This window comes from Emys orbicularis, chromosome 2, assembly GCF_028017835.1.
Source record: "Emys orbicularis isolate rEmyOrb1 chromosome 2, rEmyOrb1.hap1, whole genome shotgun sequence".
Lineage (NCBI taxonomy): Eukaryota > Metazoa > Chordata > Testudines > Emydidae > Emys > Emys orbicularis.
Genome location: NC_088684.1, coordinates 299,554,504 through 299,573,035, shown reverse-complemented (window position 1 = coordinate 299,573,035; position 18,532 = coordinate 299,554,504). Strand labels below are relative to the sequence as shown.

The window sequence follows — 18,532 nt, the reverse complement described above, 5'->3', positions numbered from 1 at the left end:
GCCATGGCGGGAGGGCGGGGGGAGGGGCGGGCAGGCCCCACGGGCTGTGCCATGGCGGGGAGGGGGAGAGGCGAGGCGGGCTGTGCCATGGCGGGAGGGCGGGGGGAGGGGCGGGCAGGCCCCACGGGCTGTGCCATGGCGGGGGAGGAGGGGACGGGGCGGGCTGTGCCATGGCGGGGAGGGGGAGAGGCGGGGCGGGCTATTATTGGAGAAGCGCCCGGGGGGGGTCCGGGTCCGGGTCCGGGTCCGGGTCCTGTGACCTGGCGGGGCGGGGCCTGGGCCAGAGCCAGGACAACAAACATCCGGACCGGCCTGGAAGCGCGGGGGCTGCCGGGAGCCGTGGGGGGGGGGAGTGAGCCGCGGGGGCTGCCGGGAGCTGCGCTGGGGGCGGGGCCGCGCGGGGCCTGACGGGAGTTGTAGTCCGGGCGGGCCCGGTGCGGAGCGATGCAGAAATACGAGAAGCTGGAGAAGATCGGGGAAGGTACCGGGGGGGCCGGGCCGGGCTGGGCTGTGCGTAGCCCCCGCCCCGCGGCCAGGCCCCGCTCGGCTCAGAGTCGGCAGCTGGGGCTGCGGTGGGGGCAGTGATGCGGTGGGGCTGGGATTGCAGTGGAGGCAGTGATGCAGTGGGGCCGGGCTGGGGTTGCAGTGGGGCCGGGCTGGGGTTGCGGTGGGGGCAGTGATGCAGTGGGGCTGGGCTGGGGTTGCAGTGGGGCCGGGCTGGGGTTGCGGTGGGGGCAGTGATGCAGTGGGGCTGGGCTGGGGTTGCAGTGGGGGCAGTGATGCGCTAGGGCCGGGCTGGGGTTGCAGTGGGGGCAGTGACGCAGTGGGGCTGCGGTTGCGGTGGGGGCAGTGATGCAGTGGGGCCGGGCTGGGGTTGCAGTGGAGGCAGTGATGCAGTGGGGCCGGGCTGGGGTTGCAGTGGGGGCAGTGATGCGCTAGGGCCGGGCTGGGGTTGCAGTGGGGGCAGTGACGCAGTGGGGCTGCGGTTGCGGTGGGGGCAGTGATGCAGTGGGGCCGGGCTGGGGTTGCAGTGGGGCCAGGCTGGGAGTCAGGTGCTGCAATTGCTGTATGGTTGAGCTACAGGTTGCGGGGCTGGCACTGGGGTGCCTGGTTCTCACGGCCTCTCCCCACAGGGACCTACGGGACCGTGTTCAAAGCCAAGAACAGGGAGACCCATGAGATCGTGGCATTGAAGAGGGTCCGGCTAGATGATGACGACGAGGTGACCAGCCCGCTCTGCTTTAGTGCCCAGCGGTGGCCGGTGCTGCTGCTTTGGCCCCATAGTGCCTCCAGTATGGGGGGGTGGCCGTTCCCCTCAGGGACCAGATGGGGGCTGCAGCTGCCAGCAGATGTTCCCAGCTGCCGGGGAACAGGTTTGGGCCCAAGCCTTGCCATGGCTGCCTATCCTGGGGGCTGGGGGCTCACCAGCCTTTGTGGTTCCTGGGCCCTGTTCTACTGTTTCTGCCCCACTGGGCTTGAGGCTAATGCTTCTCTGTGCATTTGGCCAATGCCCTGCTGGGGGCACGTAGGGTCCTGGCTGTGTGGGGCAGCATGTGCTGATAACCTCTCTCTCTCCTTCTCTAGGGTGTTCCCAGCTCTGCCTTGCGGGAGATCTGCCTGCTCAAGGAGCTGAAACACAAGAACATCGTCAGGCAAGGACATTCCTTGTGCCAGGCAGGCCAGAGGGCTCTGGATGGGGCTGGGGTTGGATCTGGACACGTGGAGCTCCTGGGTGCTGTGTGGCATTGTCCCCCCTCTGCTCTCCTCTCCATGAGTCCCATATGAGCTCTGGGGAGCTGCTCAGGGCTGGGGGATGGGAAAGTGTTTGTCCCTTTCACAGCAGGGCTGCCACTGGGGTGACCTGCTTGTTTTCCACCCAGGACCCCGGCCCTCGGTCCCCTGAGGCAAACGGCCGGGGGCCTGTGCTGGACCTCCCCTGGGGGGGGGGGCATGCTCTCGGCACTGGGGCTGGCAGGAGGCCCCATTTGCTGTTGAAGGGCCCGTGGGTTCCTGCTGGGGGCGCTCACTGGGTTTTCCCTGCATTGCAGGCTGCATGATGTCCTGCACAGTGACAAGAAGCTGACGCTGGTGTTTGAGTTCTGTGATCAGGTGAGCTAGGGAGGGGGAGCCCACAAGGCACTGAAGGCCCTGGGGGTCCGTATGCTCCCCTGCCTCCAGCAGGGAAATGGGGAGCCCGGGGTGAATTCCACTGTCATCCCCGAGGGGGAGCGGAGATGTCCGGGTGCCCCTGAGCTCCTCAGCTCCCCTCTGACCCAAGCGTCCCTCTTTTCCTGCTAGGACCTGAAGAAATACTTTGACAGCTGCAATGGGGACCTGGACCCTGAGAATGTCAAGGTGGGTTTGCAGGGCTGGGCTATGATGGGGCCTCGCGGGGGAGGGGGGCATCAGTCACTGTGCCCAGCTCGGTGGCCCCCATGAGCAGCCCCCTTCCAAGGGCGGTTCTGAGTTGGCAGCTGCCCAGGCTCACAGCATCATAAGCTGCTGCTCCCAGACAGTGGGTCTTGGTTCCCTTGGGCCTGGCGGGGAGAATTCCCTGTCCTGGCTGGGGCACGGGTAGGTCTGGGTTCCACCTGCAGCATGCTCAGCGCTGCCCTCTCTTTCAGTCCTTCATGTACCAGCTGCTGAAGGGCCTGGCCTTCTGCCACAGCCGTAACGTGCTGCACAGAGACCTCAAACCCCAGAACCTGCTGATCAACAGAGTGAGTGACCCACGCAGGCCAAACAGGGGGGCCAGTGCTGCTGCTGGGCTGGAGGGTAGGGCATTGACAGGGCTGGCGGGATCCCAGGGCTAGGCTAGCAGGGGCTGCCGGTCGGGATTGAGGGGGACCGGCAGGGCTGGGCTGGCAGGGGCTGCCGGTCGGGATTGAGGGGGGGACCAGGGCTGGGCTGGCAGGGGCTGAGGGTTGGGATTGAGGGGGGGCCCAGGGCAGGGCTGGCGGGATCCCAGGGCTGGGCTAGCAGGGGCTGCCGGTCGGGATTGAGGGGGGGACCAGGGCTGGGCTGGCAGGGGCTGAGGGTCGGGATTGAGGGGGGGACCAGGGCAGGGCTGGCGGGATCCCAGGGCTGGGCTGGCAGGGGCTGCCAGTCGGGATTGAGGGGGGGACCAGGGCTGGGCTGGCAGGTGGCTGCCGGTCGCTGTGCTGCTGCTCTGGCTCTGGGTGGCAGCCGCAGTTCCTGGCGGGCGGCGCGCTCTGCAGGGCTGATTCGCAATGGCTGGTTCATCTCCTTCTCTCTGCAGAACGGGGAGCTCAAACTGGCCGACTTCGGCTTGGCTCGGGCCTTCGGGATCCCTGTGCGCTGTTATTCGGCAGAGGTGAGCGGTCGGGGACGTCGTGGGGGCCCCGTCAGCACGTCGGCTGGTGTGTGCGGCTGTTCTGCAGGGGACTAGCCCCTAGGGCTGTGCTGTGAAAGGAGAGCCCAGCCCAGCCCCCCCCGGCACCACGCTGGGGCAGTGAGGTCAGCACTCACTGCGAGGGGAGAGCGCCCCCTGCTGAGCCCCCGCCTCGCTCCCTGCAGCTCAGCCCCACCTAGAGCTGCACTGATGCACGGGGGGGGGGGCAGCGCTGACTCGGGGGGGGAGAGCGCCCAGTAGTGGTGGTTCATGGGGATGGGCTGTTCCCATCCTCTCTTCCCTGCTTAGCCGGTGCCTCTGCTTGGATCCCACGGCAGCCGGGGCAAAGCTAGGAAGCTGCTGCTGGCTCTGGGGGGTGTTGGCCAGCCCCATTTGTTATACCAATAAAAACTAGCGGGATCTTATTAAAGGGGACAAGATAAAGATGCCACATTTATTATGATAACAATTTGATTTATGACCAATAACTAATATCTTAATCCTTATACACACACATTATACCTAATACCTATACACACACACACACACACACACATCCATCAGATGTTCTGCAGCTGCTGCATAGTTACCAGTCCTGCTTGAGTCCGTGGCTTGAGTTTGCAGCTTGGGTTCGTAGCTTGTGGCGGCTAACTGGCCAGGAAAGCCGGGCACAAGGACGAGCTGGGTCTCTGTTGGGCATGCACCGATGCCCTTCCATGTTGGCAGCAGAATGTTACCCTCCTCCAAAGTTTTCCATCTCACCCATCCTTTTTGTAGGCTTTAGTCTGAATCCAGAGTCTATAGGTCTTGCTGTGTCGCACTGCCTCTGGGTTCGGTGTGATTGATCACCTGTCAATTGCAGACATGACTTTCAGCCTGGGACCGGGCTTTGATCTTCCTTCTATTGCACCTTTTCTTTTTAGGGTGGATTCTTCTTACTTTGTTAGGGCTCTTGTCTGCATCTTCAGCCGTTGATGTTTGAACTCTATTTAATCAGGACAGGCTGGGGCTGGAGGTTGATTCCATCATCCATACATACCTCATTCACACATCTAAACTAAACTAATAAGATTACAGCAGGGTTTGCAAAAATGAAGGTTGCAGCAAGCCCTTACAAAATGTAGTAAGCGTTGTAAAATGGGGTTTGAATTACAATATGGCAAACAGTGAACACAAGTTACAATATAGACAAGTATAATGGATGGCAAACAGTGAACAGAAGTTACACTGTAGGCAAGTGTAATAAATGGTGAACAGAAGTTACAATACTGAAACAGTGCAAGTCTCAGTGATTTAAGCAGGAATTGGATTGATAGTGAAACTTACAAAGGCAGCTGACTGAACAGCTATGGCTCTTAACAAGCATCTTAATTGTTAATTAGCTGGTTATTGGGGTAACCGGTTTTATGAATGAATATTGTTTCATTCATAAAACTTTACTTATGAAGTTACATTAATAAAGTGAACAATTAAAAACAATTTCATTCATCAGTTCTACACATTCTCTGCAGGGGGGACGGGTCAGCAACCGTGGCGGGGTGCTACAGCAGCCATGGAAGGGGGCTATGGGAGGAGGGGGAAGCCACCCAGTGGCCCACCCAGCTGCCCAGAGCTTGGGGCCAGATGTGGTCCTCAGGCCGGCAGCTCGGCTGCGCCTCCCGCGGGCAGTGGGGGTCTGACCGCCTGTCTCCACCCCCTGCAGGTTGTCACGCTGTGGTACCGTCCCCCTGACGTGCTGTTTGGTGCCAAGCTCTACTCCACCTCCATAGACATGTGGTCAGCTGGCTGCATCTTCGCAGGTATGCGGTGCCCGGCTCCCCGCTGTGGAGGGGCTGTGCTCCGAACGCGCGGGGGTCTGCAGGGCTTCCTGGGCTCAGCCCCGTCTCTCTTCCCGCAGAGCTGGCCAATGCCGGGCGGCCCCTGTTCCCGGGGAACGACGTGGACGACCAGCTGAAGAGGATTTTCCGATATCCTTTTTAACCTGGTGTTTGGGCAGGTTTGTTTAGCAAGAGGAGGGGAGAACAAAAGGCCCAGGCAGGACGACAGCCTGGGTTTCCTGCCCTCCTTTGGGTGGGAGGGGCATGTGGCTGGGGGGGGGGGGGGGATGGCCTCCCCCTGCCCGAAGGAGCCCTGCGGGGGATGGTAGGATGTGCCTTGGGCAGGGCCTGGCTCTGCCTGTGGGCCGGAGGTGAGGTGCTCCCCTTCCCTCCCCCGGTTGGCTGTCTGGGGTCTGTGGGGGCAGAGATGGCCCTTAACCCGCCCCACGTTGCTGGGAACCCCAACCGAAGAGCAGTGGCCGGCCATGACCAAGCTCCCAGACTACAAGGTGAGTCCCAGGCTGGGGATGGGCGCCCAGGGCCTGGCCCATTGAGGGGGGCGCTCTGGGGCCCGCCCTGTTCTCGGGAGCAGGGGGCACGGAGCTGCCCCCTCCAGCCACAAGCTGCAGCTCTTGGGTCCATGTCAGTGGGAGCCACAAACGACGTGTGACAGGTGTGAGCCCGGCACAATGGGCAGGCCCCGGGTCCGCTGGAGACGAGCGTATGTAGGGGCTGGCTGGGCCCTCGGAGCATCAGGGCCAGGGAGGGAGCAGCTGCCAGGCCCAGTCTGGGGGTTAGTGCCTGTGGCGGGGGGGCAGGCTTAGTGTCTGGAGGGGGAAAGGGAGGCAGGTTGGCCTGTCTCCGGGGGGGATGAGTGCTGGGTCGAGGTTAGTGGGCAGGTGGGGGCAGGTTGGCCTGTCTCCGGGGGGAGGTGGGGCTTGGCCTGTCTCCGGGGGGGGGATTTGTGTTGGGGGGTGTCCTAGCTGTCTCCCTCTCTCCCCTCAGCCGTACCCCATGTACCCTGCAACAACGTCGCTGCTCAACGTGGTGCCCAAACTCAATGCCACAGGTCGGGACCTGCTCCAGGTGAGTGCCCTGCTGCCCCGGGTTGAGCAGGCGCTGTGGACCCAGCCCCATAGCACGCAGTGGGGGCGGCTGGCCCCAGGAAGGGGCAGGCCTGTCCCTGGGGGACTGCTGGGGTCCTGTGACTGACCATGACGGTTTTGGGGCACCTTGGCCCAGGCCCTTCACGTACGTACGTACCGCTGACAGCCCCCCTCTGTGTTCCCCGTGGGTGGGGGCAGCAGCTGTTCTGCCTGGGCTGTGCTGGGCAGCCAGGTGGCTTCTCTGCCTCTCCTCGCCGTGGGGCTACCCCAGACAGCCCCCTCCCCAGGGTGGGGAATGGGCTTCTGACCCTCCCCTGCAGCTCCAGGGGTGGGGGGCGCCTAGCCCCATTGCCCTGCTCCCCCGCCCCCTCCTCACCCAGTCCCTCTCCTACCTCCACAGAACCTGCTGAAGTGCAATCCGGTGCAGCGGATCTCGGCCGAGGAGGCGCTGCAGCATTCCTACTTCACTGACTTCTGCCTCCCGTAGAGACTGCCCGGAGCCGGGCCTGCCGGCCAGCCTCCACCCTGCTCCACTGGCGTGGGGGGGAGGGGATGTCCCGGGGCCAGGGCACTGGGTGATGGGCAGGGCCCTGTGTCCCACCCCCTCCCCCAAGGTATTTATTAGGTTTTTAACCCATTGCAGCGCCTGGTTTTCTACCAGTCTCTGCTGGGACCCCATGGACAGGAGCCAGCCCCCTCCCTGCCCTGCTGCGAGTGCTCATCGCCCCGGTACCCTGCAGCGTCACCTGCCTCCCACGGGACAGGGACGGCCCTGGGGTTCCAGCGGGGCACAGGAAAGGGGGGAGCCACTGCTGTCCCTTCCTTTGCCGGGGGTCCAGGGGCAAGAGACAGCTCCTGCTGGGCTGGCATGGGATGTGGTGCCCCCGGCGCAGGCTGCCCCTTCTTGCCACGTCCCCTGCAGGCCCCTGGGCCCTGGGTGGGGGCCCCCCTCCAGCTGGGACTCCTTGGGGGGCCGGGCAGCTTCCCTCCCCCTCGTACCGTGCTCCTGTGTGGCTGAAGGTGTATGTTTAATTTCATAAACAGTTCCCCTCCCCCAGCCCGCGTCCTGCGCTCTTGTCCCTTCCGTGGTGGCGGGGGAGGGCTGCTGGGGCTGCCCCGGGCATTACACTCAGCCTGGGCCAGCCCTGTGGGTCAGGATGCTGACGCGCCTGCCCTGCTGTTCATGGGAGGGGCAGCGAGTTGGGGGGGTTGTGGCTGAAAGGTGGGGGGCTGCTGCTACACCAGGGCCTGGGGAGAGCCTGGCTGTGGTGACGACCAGGTGCCGGCTCCGGGGTCCTGCGGGGCGAGCGGAGCATGGCGATGGGGGACTCCCCCTCCCCCCCAGGTGGCAGGGGGGTAGCCCGTGGGCTGCTAGCAGAGAGCTGGACGTGCCCCTTCACTGCAGGCCCAGCCTAGCACCCTCCCCTCGAGCCCCGTGTGGGACCTGCAGGGCCCCCCAGGCCTCTCCAGCCCTGCCTCCCCCTCCCCGCAATGACGCGCGCCTGCTTAGAGCCCTCCCAGCCTGGAATTGACCAAGCAGAGATGGGAAGTTGGAACCGCCAGGCGGGTTTTTAATGATACACAGGATCCGCGCTAGGCTGGAGAGATGCAAGCTGCAGCTGTCTCTATGCTGGGGGGGGCACAGATGTGGGGGAGCAGGGCAGGGGGCACAGATGGGCAAGGGGCGCAGGCAAGGGGGGTGCTTCAAGCAGCTCATGCAGATACGTGGCCAGTGGGACTGTCAGACAGGGTCACTAACACAACGGGCCTGGTTAGTCCCTGGGGCCTCCCAGTCTCCATGTGCCCCAGCAGAGGGGCCCAAGGCCACCCCCCGCCTCTCCCCGTTGCAGGGCCCAGGAAGACCAGGAGTGCAAGCCCTGCCCAGCCCCAGGGGTCAGCCGTCCTGAGTGAGTTGTGAGGGTGCTGGTGCCCCGGGGCGGGGGAGCCCTGGGGGCGGTGCCCCGGGGAGGGGCTGCAGGCAGCGGGAGGCTATGCCAAGCTCAGTGCTGGGGTAGAGGCTCCCTGGGGAGGGGAGAGCTGGCTCCGCTCTCTGTGCCTTGGCAGGGATGCTGGGAGGCAGCCAGGCACCCTGGCTTGTCGGAGGTGCTGCCTCCCATCCCTGGGGCAGCTGGCGTGATCCTGGCCAGGCCAGGGCACTCCAGCGCTGGGCTCAGCACCCCCCTGCCCGCAGAGGGGCTGACCCCTGGGGACCCCAATTCCCCCCTCCTCATGGGGCAGGGGGGAAACCAGAGCATGAGTTCCCCGGGCAGGGGCCGTGCATGGAGCCACAGCTCGCCCCAGGCCCCACTGAGCCCAGTGTGGGCAAACCCAGGACTGCACCACTGCTGATGTCGCCTTCCCAGGGGCTGCCCTGGTGTCCTCTCCACCGCCAAGCCGTGGCTGCCTGGCCGGAGCAGCTCGGGTCTTGCTGGAGGTGAGAGGCCGGTGGGCTGGGACTGCAAGGCGCAGCCGCCCCCCTCAGCAGGCAAACTCCTCGAAGTTGCCGAGAGCTGGGTGCCGAGGTAGCATGTTCGGGGTGTAGCCGAGACTGTCCGAGTGGCTCCGCAATGTGTTACAGGTGCTCTGAGGAGGAACAGGGGGTGAGAAGCAGGCAGTGTCTCTGTCCACCCGCCCACCCCCTCCCAGATCCCTGCCCTGCTGCCCCCACAGCCGTGGTCTGCCTCCTCTCCCCACGTTCCTGGGTCCCTGGCTGGGGCTGGCTGCTGGTGCCATGACCCTCCTGGCGTGCTCTGATGCCAGGGCCGTGCCAGGCTCCCCCAGTTCTGGGCCGGGAGGGTCTGTGGGAGCCACATGCAATTGGCCTGGGCTGTGTCTGTAACATGGGCGTCGATGATGGCACAGGACGTGGAGGGTGCTAGTAAAATGTGCTGATGAGACGGGGCGGTGCTGTCAGCCGGGGCACTGGAGGAGCCCGAGGCAGGGGAAGAGCAAGAGCAGGGGGAAGAGGGGCAGTGGGAGACACGCCCGGCCCGGACTCACTGACCCCGCGTGACAGAGACACCCCCCCCCTCCCCGGTCAGTCGATCCAATGGGGGCGACCCTCCCCGGGGAAAATCGGCTCCTTATTCCCAGCCGGGACGGGGCCGGTTCAGTTCCAGCCAGCAGCTCTGGTCCGGGCCCTGCCGGCCGGAGCCAAGGGCCGTCTGCCACCGGGCTCCGGGCACCTGCAGCCCACGCTCACGGCACTGCTGACCCCTCCCCTGCCCAGACCGGGCTCCGGGCACCTGCAGACCGCGCTCACGGCACCGCTGACCCCTCCCCTGCCCAGACCGGGCTCCGGGCACCTGCAGACCGCGCTCACGGCACCGCTGACCCCTCCCCTGCCCAGACCGGGCTCCGGGCACCTGCAGACCGCGCTCACGCACCGCTGACCCCTCCCCTGCCCAGACCGGGCTCCGGGCACCTGCAGACCGCGCTCACGCACCGCTGACCCCTCCCCTGCCCAGACCGGGCTCCGGGCACCTGCAGCCCACGCTCACGGCACCGCTGACCCCTCCCCTGCCCAGACCGGGCTCCGGGCACCGCTGACCCCTCCCCTGCACAGACTGGGCTCCGGGCACCGCTGACCCCTCCCCTGCACAGACTGGGCTCTGGGCACCTGCAGCCCAAGCTCACGCACCGCTGACCCCTCCCCTGCCCAGACCGGGCTCCGGGCACCTGCAGACCGCGCTCACGCACCGCTGACCCCTCCCCTGCCCAGACCGGGCTCCGGGCACCTGCAGACCGCGCTCACGCACCGCTGACCCCTCCCCTGCCCAGACCGGGCTCCGGGCACCTGCAGCCCACGCTCACGGCACCGCTGACCCCTCCCCTGCCCAGACCGGGCTCCGGGCACCGCTGACCCCTCCCCTGCCCAGACCGGGCTCCGGGCACCTGCAGACCGCGCTCACGGCACCGCTGACCCCTCCCCTGCCCAGACCGGGCTCCGGGCACCTGCAGACCGCGCTCACGGCACCGCTGACCCCTCCCCTGCCCAGACCGGGCTCCGGGCACCTGCAGACCGCGCTCACGCACCGCTGACCCCTCCCCTGCCCAGACCGGGCTCCGGGCACCTGCAGACCGCGCTCACGCACCGCTGACCCCTCCCCTGCCCAGACCGGGCTCCGGGCACCTGCAGCCCACGCTCACGGCACCGCTGACCCCTCCCCTGCCCAGACCGGGCTCCGGGCACCGCTGACCCCTCCCCTGCACAGACTGGGCTCCGGGCACCGCTGACCCCTCCCCTGCACAGACTGGGCTCTGGGCACCTGCAGCCCAAGCTCACGCACCGCTGACCCCTCCCCTGCCCAGACCGGGCTCCGGGCACCTGCAGACCGCGCTCACGCACCGCTGACCCCTCCCCTGCCCAGACCGGGCTCCGGGCACCTGCAGACCGCGCTCACGCACCGCTGACCCCTCCCCTGCCCAGACCGGGCTCCGGGCACCTGCAGCCCACGCTCACGGCACCGCTGACCCCTCCCCTGCCCAGACCGGGCTCCGGGCACCGCTGACCCCTCCCCTGCACAGACTGGGCTCCGGGCACCGCTGACCCCTCCCCTGCACAGACTGGGCTCTGGGCACCTGCAGCCCAAGCTCACGCACCGCTGACCCCTCCCCTGCCCAGACCGGGCTCCGGGCACCGCTGACCCCTCCCCTGCACAGACTGGGCTCCGGGCACCGCTGACCCCTCCCCTGCCCAGACCGGGCTCCGGGCACTGCTGACCCCTCCCCTGCCCAGACCGGGCTCCGGGCACCTGCAGCCCACGCTCACGGCACCGCTGACCCCTCCCCTGCCCAGACCGGGCTCCGGGCACCGCTGACCCCTCCCCTGCACAGACTGGGCTCCGGGCACCGCTGACCCCTCCCCTGCACAGACTGGGCTCTGGGCACCTGCAGCCCAAGCTCACGCACCGCTGACCCCTCCCCTGCCCAGACCGGGCTCCGGGCACCTGCAGACCGCGCTCACGCACCGCTGACCCCTCCCCTGCCCAGACCGGGCTCCGGGCACCTGCAGACCGCGCTCACGCACCGCTGACCCCTCCCCTGCCCAGACCGGGCTCCGGGCACCTGCAGCCCACGCTCACGGCACCGCTGACCCCTCCCCTGCCCAGACCGGGCTCCGGGCACCGCTGACCCCTCCCCTGCACAGACTGGGCTCCGGGCACCGCTGACCCCTCCCCTGCACAGACTGGGCTCTGGGCACCTGCAGCCCAAGCTCACGCACCGCTGACCCCTCCCCTGCCCAGACCGGGCTCCGGGCACCGCTGACCCCTCCCCTGCACAGACTGGGCTCCGGGCACCGCTGACCCCTCCCCTGCCCAGACCGGGCTCCGGGCACTGCTGACCCCTCCCCTGCCCAGACCGGGCTCCGGGCACCTGCAGCCCACGCTCATGGCACCGCTGACCCCTCCCCTGCCCAGACCGGGCTCCGGGCACCGCTGACCCCTCCCCTGCCCAGACCGGGCTCCGGGCACCTGCAGACCGCGCTCACGGCACCGCTGACCCCTCCCCTGCCCAGACCGGGCTCCGGGCACCTGCAGCCCGCGCTCACGGCACCGCTGACCCCTCCCCTGCACAGACCGGGCTCCGGGCACCTGCAGACCGCGCTCACGGCACCGCTGACCCCTCCCCTGCCCAGACCGGGCTTCGGGCACCTGCAGACCGCGCTCACGGCACCGCTGACCCCTCCCCTGCCCAGACCGGGCTCCGGGCACCTGCAGCCCGCGCTCACGGCACCGCTGACCCCTCCCCTGCCCTGACCGGGCTCCGGGCACCTGCAGCCCGCGCTCACGGCACCGCTGACCCCTCCCCTGCACAGACCGGGCTCCGGGCACCGCTGACCCCTCCCCTGCCCAGACCGGGCTCCGGGCACCTGCAGACCGCGCTCACGCACCTCTGACCCCTCCCCTGCCCAGACCGGGCTCCGGGCACCTGCAGACCGCGCTCACGCACCACTGACCCCTCCCCTGCCCAGACCGGGCTCCGGGCACCTGCAGCCCACGCTCACGGCACCGCTGACCCCTCCCCTGCCCAGACCGGGCTCCGGGCACCGCTGACCCCTCCCCTGCACAGACTGGGCTCCGGGCACCGCTGACCCCTCCCCTGCCCAGACTGGGCTCTGGGCACCTGCAGCCCAAGCTCACGCACCGCTGACCCCTCCCCTGCCCAGACCGGGCTCCGGGCACCGCTGACCCCTCCCCTGCACAGACTGGGCTCCGGGCACCGCTGACCCCTCCCCTGCCCATACCGGGCTCCGGGCACCGCTGACCCCTCCCCTGCCCAGACCGTGCTCCGGGCACTGCTGACCCCTCCCCTGCCCAGACCGGGCTCCGGGCACCTGCAGCCCACGCTCATGGCACCGCTGACCCCTCCCCTGTCCAGACCGGGCTCTGGGCACCTACAGCCCACGCTCACGGCACCGCTGACCCCTCCCCTGCCCAGACCGGGCTCCGGGCACCTGCAGACCGCGCTCACGGCACTGCTGACCCCTCCCCTGCCCAGACCGGGCTCTGGGCACCTGCAGCCCGCGCTCATGGCACCGCTGACCCCTCCCCTGCCCAGACCGGGCTCCGGGCACCTTCAGACCGCGCTCACGGCACCGCTGACCCCTCCCCTGCCCAGACCGGGCTCTGGGCACCTGCAGCCCGCGCTCATGGCACCGCTGACCCCTCCCCTGCACAGACCGGGCTCCGGGCACCGCTGACCCCTCCCCTGCCCAGACCGGGCTCTGGGCACCTACAGCCCACGCTCACGGCACCGCTGACCCCTCCCCTGCCCAGACCGGGCTCCGGGCACCTGCAGACCGCGCACACGGCACTGCTGACCCCTCCCCTGCCCAGACCGGGCTCTGGGCACCTGCAGCCCGCGCTCACGGCACCGCTGACCCCTCCCCTGCCCAGACCGGGCTCCGGGCACCTTCAGACCGCGCTCACGGCACTGCTGACCCCTCCCCTGCCGAGACCGGGCTCTGGGCACCTGCAGCCCGCGCTCATGGCACCGCTGACCCCTCCCCTGCACAGACCGGGCTCCGGGCACCTGCAGACCGCGCTCACGGCACCGCTGACCCCTCCCCTGCCCAGACTGGGCTCCGGGCACCTGCAGACCGCGCTCACGCACCACTGACCCCTCCCCTGCCCAGACCGGGTTCCGGGCACCTGCAGACCGCGCTCACGCACCGCTGACCCCTCCCCTGCCCAGACCGGGTTCCGGGCACCTGCAGACCGCGCTCACGCACCACTGACCCCTCCCCTGCCCAGACCGGGCTCCGGGCACCTGCAGCCCACGCTCACGGCACCGCTGACCCCTCCCCTGCCCAGACCGGGCTCCGGGCACCGCTGACCCCTCCCCTGCCCAGACTGGGCTCCGGGCACCGCTGACCCCTCCCCTGCACAGACTGGGCGCCGGGCACCGCTGACCCCTCCCCTGCCCAGACCGGGCTCCGGGCACCTACAGCCCACGCTCACGGCACCGCTGACCCCTCCCCTGCCCAGACTGGGCTCTGGGCACCTGCAGCCCAAGCTCACGCACCGCTGACCCCTCCCCTGCCCAGACCGGGCTCCGGGCACCGCTGACCCCTCCCCTGCACAGACCGGGCTCCGGGCACCTGCAGACCAGGCTCCGGGCACCGCTGACCCCTCCCCTGCACAGACTGGGCTCCGGGCACCGCTGACCCCTCCCCTGCCCAGACCGGGCTCTGGGCACCTGCAGCCCAAGCTCACGGCACCACTGACCCCTCCCCTGCCCATACCGGGCTCCGGGCACCGCTGACCCCTCCCCTGCCCAGACCGGGCTCCGGGCACCGCTGACCCCTCCCCTGCCCAGACCGGGCTCCGGGCACCGCTGACCCCTCCCCTGCCCAGACCGGGCTCCGGGCACCGCTGACCCCTCCCCTGCCCAGACCGGGCTCCGGGCACCGCTGACCCCTCCCCTGCACAGACTAAGGCAGCTCAACCTATGCGGCAGGATCTGCAGAGCTCGACCGTCACTGGCTCTTTTCTGAGCTCTGCCACTTGGTCAATCCCGGTTCTGAGGAGCAGGTGCCAGCGCAGGCAGCCGCCCAGGATGGCTCCGGAACAGGGGCTGAATCACCATGCTCCTCCTTCGCCCCCGGGCAGCCCTGCTGGGTGGGCTCCACCCTGGTCCCAGGCCCCTTTTCGAACTCCCAGCCCCCACGCTGTGCCTGTGCCCAGCCCTGCTGCTCCCTAGCAGCGAGCTGTCGTAAACCCTCCGTCCCTTTGGCAGGCGTGAGCCCAGCCAGCTCTCCCGGGCCAAGATCCCAGGCCGGGGCTGAAGGCAAAGCCAAGCCCTCCCAAGCGCTGCAGTGCCCAGAACCCGGCACTCAGCTCCAGCCACTCGGGCTCCCGCCTGGCCCTGGCGCTGTGGAACCTGCAGAGGCAGCTGGGATGTGCTGCACTTAGGGGTCTGGGTTTAGCTGCACCCACAGAACTAATGAACTCACGGGTGCAAAGGGGCGCACACACTACCCCAGTGGACCACGGCAGGTGAGTAGGGGGGGGCTCACTCTCCTGCACTCCCAGGACCCCCCTGCCACACTGGGGCAGGATGAGGGGGTGGGGCTGGGTGGAGGGTGGAGGGTGCTCCTGCGGGTGGTCAGGCCACCCACTGAATCAGGAGGAACCTATGGGAGCCTGCCCCCCGCTGCCGGGGACGAGGGACCCTGCTCCGTGCTCGCTCACGGCTGGCTGCGGCAGGGTGCACCATGCACGAGAGGGGCCTGGCGCAGTGGCTCGTCCAGGTGCCGCAGCCTGGCAGCCAGTGCCCGCAGCCCAGTGCCGCCGCCTTGCGTGGACACAGCCCTGCCTCCCCATCCGCGCGGACACTGCAGCAACGCCTCAGCTAGACCAGTTGTGACGAACTAGGAATGTTCTTAATGTTTTCTCTGAATACTGTGTGGGTGCCTCAGTTTCCCCTATGCAGTTCTTAAGTATCTAGGGGGTGGGATAAGGGTGTATGGTTGCTGCAGAGCAAAGGGCCAGTGCACCTAAATGCCCGACACTCTGTCTCCTAGCAACTGATGGCCTGGGCCCCTCCTCTGCAAAGGTGCCAACTGAAGGTGCTGGAGAACAAAGGGATCAGGTGACCTCCTGGCCTGGGAAAGAGACAAAGCCCAGAGGAGGAGGGGCTGGACTGGAGTTTGGAGCTAGCTGGGGACGGGAAGGGAGGGCAGATGGGGGTCTGCCTCGCTGCGCCCCAGGATGGACCCGGCCGAGGGGTCCCGTTCGCTGGACCTACAAGCTCTGTTTTAGACCGTGTTCCTGTCGTCTAATAAACCTCTGTTTTACTGGCTGGCTGAGAGTCACGTCTGACTGCGGAGTGGGGGGTGCAGGGCCCTCTGGCTGCCCCAGGACCCCGCCTGGGCGGACTCGCTGTGGGAAGCGCATGGAGGGGCATATGCTGAATGCTCCCAGGAGAGACCCAGGAGGTGAAGCCGTGTGAGCTTCTTGCCCTGAAGACTCCATGGGAGAGGAGGCTCCCCAAAGTCCTGACTGCCTTTGTGGGGAGCAGTTCCAGAGCATTGCCCCGGGGACTTGGTGACAACTGGTGGTAGTGGTGGGATTCATAGATTCAAGGACTGGAAGGGACCTCAAGAGGTCATCAAGTCCAGTCCCCTGCCCTCATGGCAGGACCAAATACTGTCTAGACCATCCCTGATAGACATTTATTTAACCTACTCTTAACAGGATGTACTGCACCCCGTGAATGGCGCTTCTTGCAGTAAGTGACTGGGGAGCAGTAAAACGGGGGATAACGAGGACCAGGCGTGCTGAAGGCTCAGGGAGGGACGGTTTCAGGGGGCGATTAACCCCTGGGAGTGTGTGACCAGTGAGAAGGACTGTTGGAGTAACTGCAGCGAGCAGTCTCAGGGGCGGAGGAGTCTGCAGCTCGACCCTGGCAAAGAGGTGGTGACCACGAGAAGGGCTGGCACACTAGGGGTCTCCCTGGAAACCATGGGGGAGCTGAGAGCACACGGGCCTCTGAGTCCAAAGCAACTTGGGAACAGTGAAGTGATGGCCTATCACCATCTCCTCAAGAAGGACATTGTGATCCTGTGCAAAAAGAGAGGGTTACGCATTGGGAAGTTCACCAAGGCCCAGTTAATCGTGCAGCTGGAGGACGAGGACTGCTCTAAGGAGCAGATTCCTGACCCAGACGGGGCTACAAGAGGATCTGGGAGCAGCTGGAGCAATAGCCAGGCATCCCCGAGAGTCTGGTCCCCAACCAGACGGGGGTCTTCACGATCGGGTTCCCCATCAGGGGATCAGAGATGGGTGGGATTGGAGCTGAGTCCGAGAGAGCGAGAGGACCGTGAGAGAGAGCAAGAGCCCGAGGAAAAGCAACAGCAGAGTGGACTGGCGATGGTGGAGCGGAGAGGCATAGGGGGCTTCCCAGGGGTGAGTGGGGATAGACCCCGGGCTGCCAGTTCCGCAGGGAGCCTCGACACTAAATTGCTGCCCCTGGTTAAGGAGGGGGCGATGTGGATGCCCACCGCACGGCCTTCACGCAGGCGGGTGATTTGAACCAGGGGGACCCTGCGGAAAAGCCCCGGTATCTAACTCCCTTGCTGGGACCCAAGGCCATAGATGCTGTCAGCCAGATGGGTGGGGTGGTGGACAGGCTCCCACTCCTGGCCCTGGCCTATACGTCTGTGTGGAGTCTCCTGGGCTCAGGCCCCTTGGACCCCCAGTGGGAGCAGAAGGTGGCGGTCAATGGGGAGACATTCCCGGGGTGGCGAGACCCTGGGACAGAGAGAACTGTTGTCAGGCCCCGGGTGGTGCAGCCACAGATGCTGAGGGGCTGTGTGACCTGGGTGAAGGTCCCCGGGATGAAGCCCCTCGCCCTGCCTATGGCCCGGATCCCTGTGCAGACCCAGGAGGGGTCGGGCTGGCTGGTAGTTGGGGTTCTCCAGGATCTCGGCTGTGAGGTCCTGTTGGGGGGAGACTGTGTCTCTTTGGGACAGGATCCAGGTCCCGCTCCTGTAACGGCCGAGGATTTGAATTTGAATCCAGGGAACCAATTGGCTAAGATGGAAATGGTCAGTGAAAATGCAAATGGCTGGCTGGCAGGAGGGAGGGGTTGCTGGGCTCAGGATACCTGCCTACCTGTAACCAGACCCCTGGGGCAGAGTGTGTCAGAGAATTACTCCCCACCCCCCTGCACACCGGAGAGGGGGCTCACGCTGGCTCTGATGCTGTAAGGAGAGCAGAAAGCTCGCTGCCTGCCCCCACTGGGACAGCCCGGGCAGCACTGAGCACGGTGGGAGCTGAGACCCCAGCTGAGTGGGGGGACACCCAGGCAGGGCAGGTCGGCTGCCAACCAGGCTTGCCTGGTCCAGACGTGCTGCTGGGAAGTGATTACACAGCAGGGAGGGAGCTACCAGGGACAGTGCTCAGGGGGGCTGTGACCCCAGGCCAGACCAAGCTGCAGAAGGATCCCTCCTTGGAGAAGCCTCCTTGCTGGCCACAGCGCTGCAAACCCCCTTGGGGAAGGCTGCAGGGACAGAGTCCGGTGGGAGAAGGGATTCCTGTTCCGGGAATGGGCTCCCCAAGGGGAAGTAGAACTGTGGGGAATTGGGAGGCAGCTGGTGGTCCCCCAGGAATCCACAGGGTTCTTCCCTTTCGAGCTGCTGTATGGGAGGAGAGTGAGGGGACCCCTGGACCTGGAAAGGGAGGATTGGGAGGAGAAGGGGGAAGACCCCCTGGTGGATCTCTTCCCTGAGGTGGGAGCCAATCTCCCAATCAGGTGTTCCCCGTTCAGAGTCACTGGAAAAGCAGCCCAGAACCTGGAGAGAGAGGTCTAGGACATGCTGGCTTTAGATGGGATCCAGCCGTTCAACAGCCCATGGGCCTCACCCGTGGGGCTGGTCCCCAAGGAAGACAGGATGATCTGGTTTTGTGGGGACTATCGGAAGCTTAAAGCCATCACCGTGTCCGATGCCTACCCCACGCCTAGGCCTGGGGAGATTCTAGACAAGCTGAGGGGGATGGAGAACGTGGCCCTGGCGTATGTCGATGACATGTGTGTCTTTAGCCAGACCTGGGAGGAACAGGTGTCCCAGGTGAAGAGGGGGCTGGGCTGCCTCAAGGAGACAGGACTGACGGTAAAAGCCGAAAAGTGCAAGGTGGAGATGATCCGAGATTGGCCCATTCCCCAGACCAAGAAACAAGTCCAGGCCTTTATCAGGATGGCGGGGTGCTACCAGAGGTTTGTACCCCACGTTAGCCCCCTAGCTGCCCCAT

At 66.6% G+C, this 18,532-nt stretch overlaps 2 protein-coding genes across 2 annotated transcripts in view; one reads left to right on the top strand and one right to left on the bottom strand.

Moving 5' to 3' along the window:
• Nucleotides 1-424: 424 nt before the first annotated feature.
• On the top strand, nt 425-6,762 carry CDK5 (cyclin dependent kinase 5). The gene is made up of 12 exons (XM_065398793.1): nt 425-481; nt 1,134-1,222; nt 1,585-1,652; nt 2,049-2,109; nt 2,299-2,355; nt 2,625-2,720; nt 3,260-3,334; nt 5,055-5,151; nt 5,250-5,319; nt 5,618-5,678; nt 6,175-6,255; nt 6,676-6,762. Exons 1-12 carry the CDS (start codon nt 445-447, stop codon nt 6,760-6,762), a joined length of 879 nt encoding a protein of 292 aa, XP_065254865.1. The 5' UTR covers nt 425-444.
• A 1,991-nt stretch (nt 6,763-8,753) lies between these two features.
• The window catches only part of ASIC3 (acid sensing ion channel subunit 3), a 58,503-nt gene continuing 48,724 nt past the window's right edge, over nt 8,754-18,532 (bottom strand). Inside the window, exon 10 of the mRNA XM_065398930.1 lies at nt 8,754-8,858. Coding sequence (XP_065255002.1) covers nt 8,754-8,858 — 105 coding nt within the window. The remainder of the gene's footprint in view (nt 8,859-18,532) is intronic.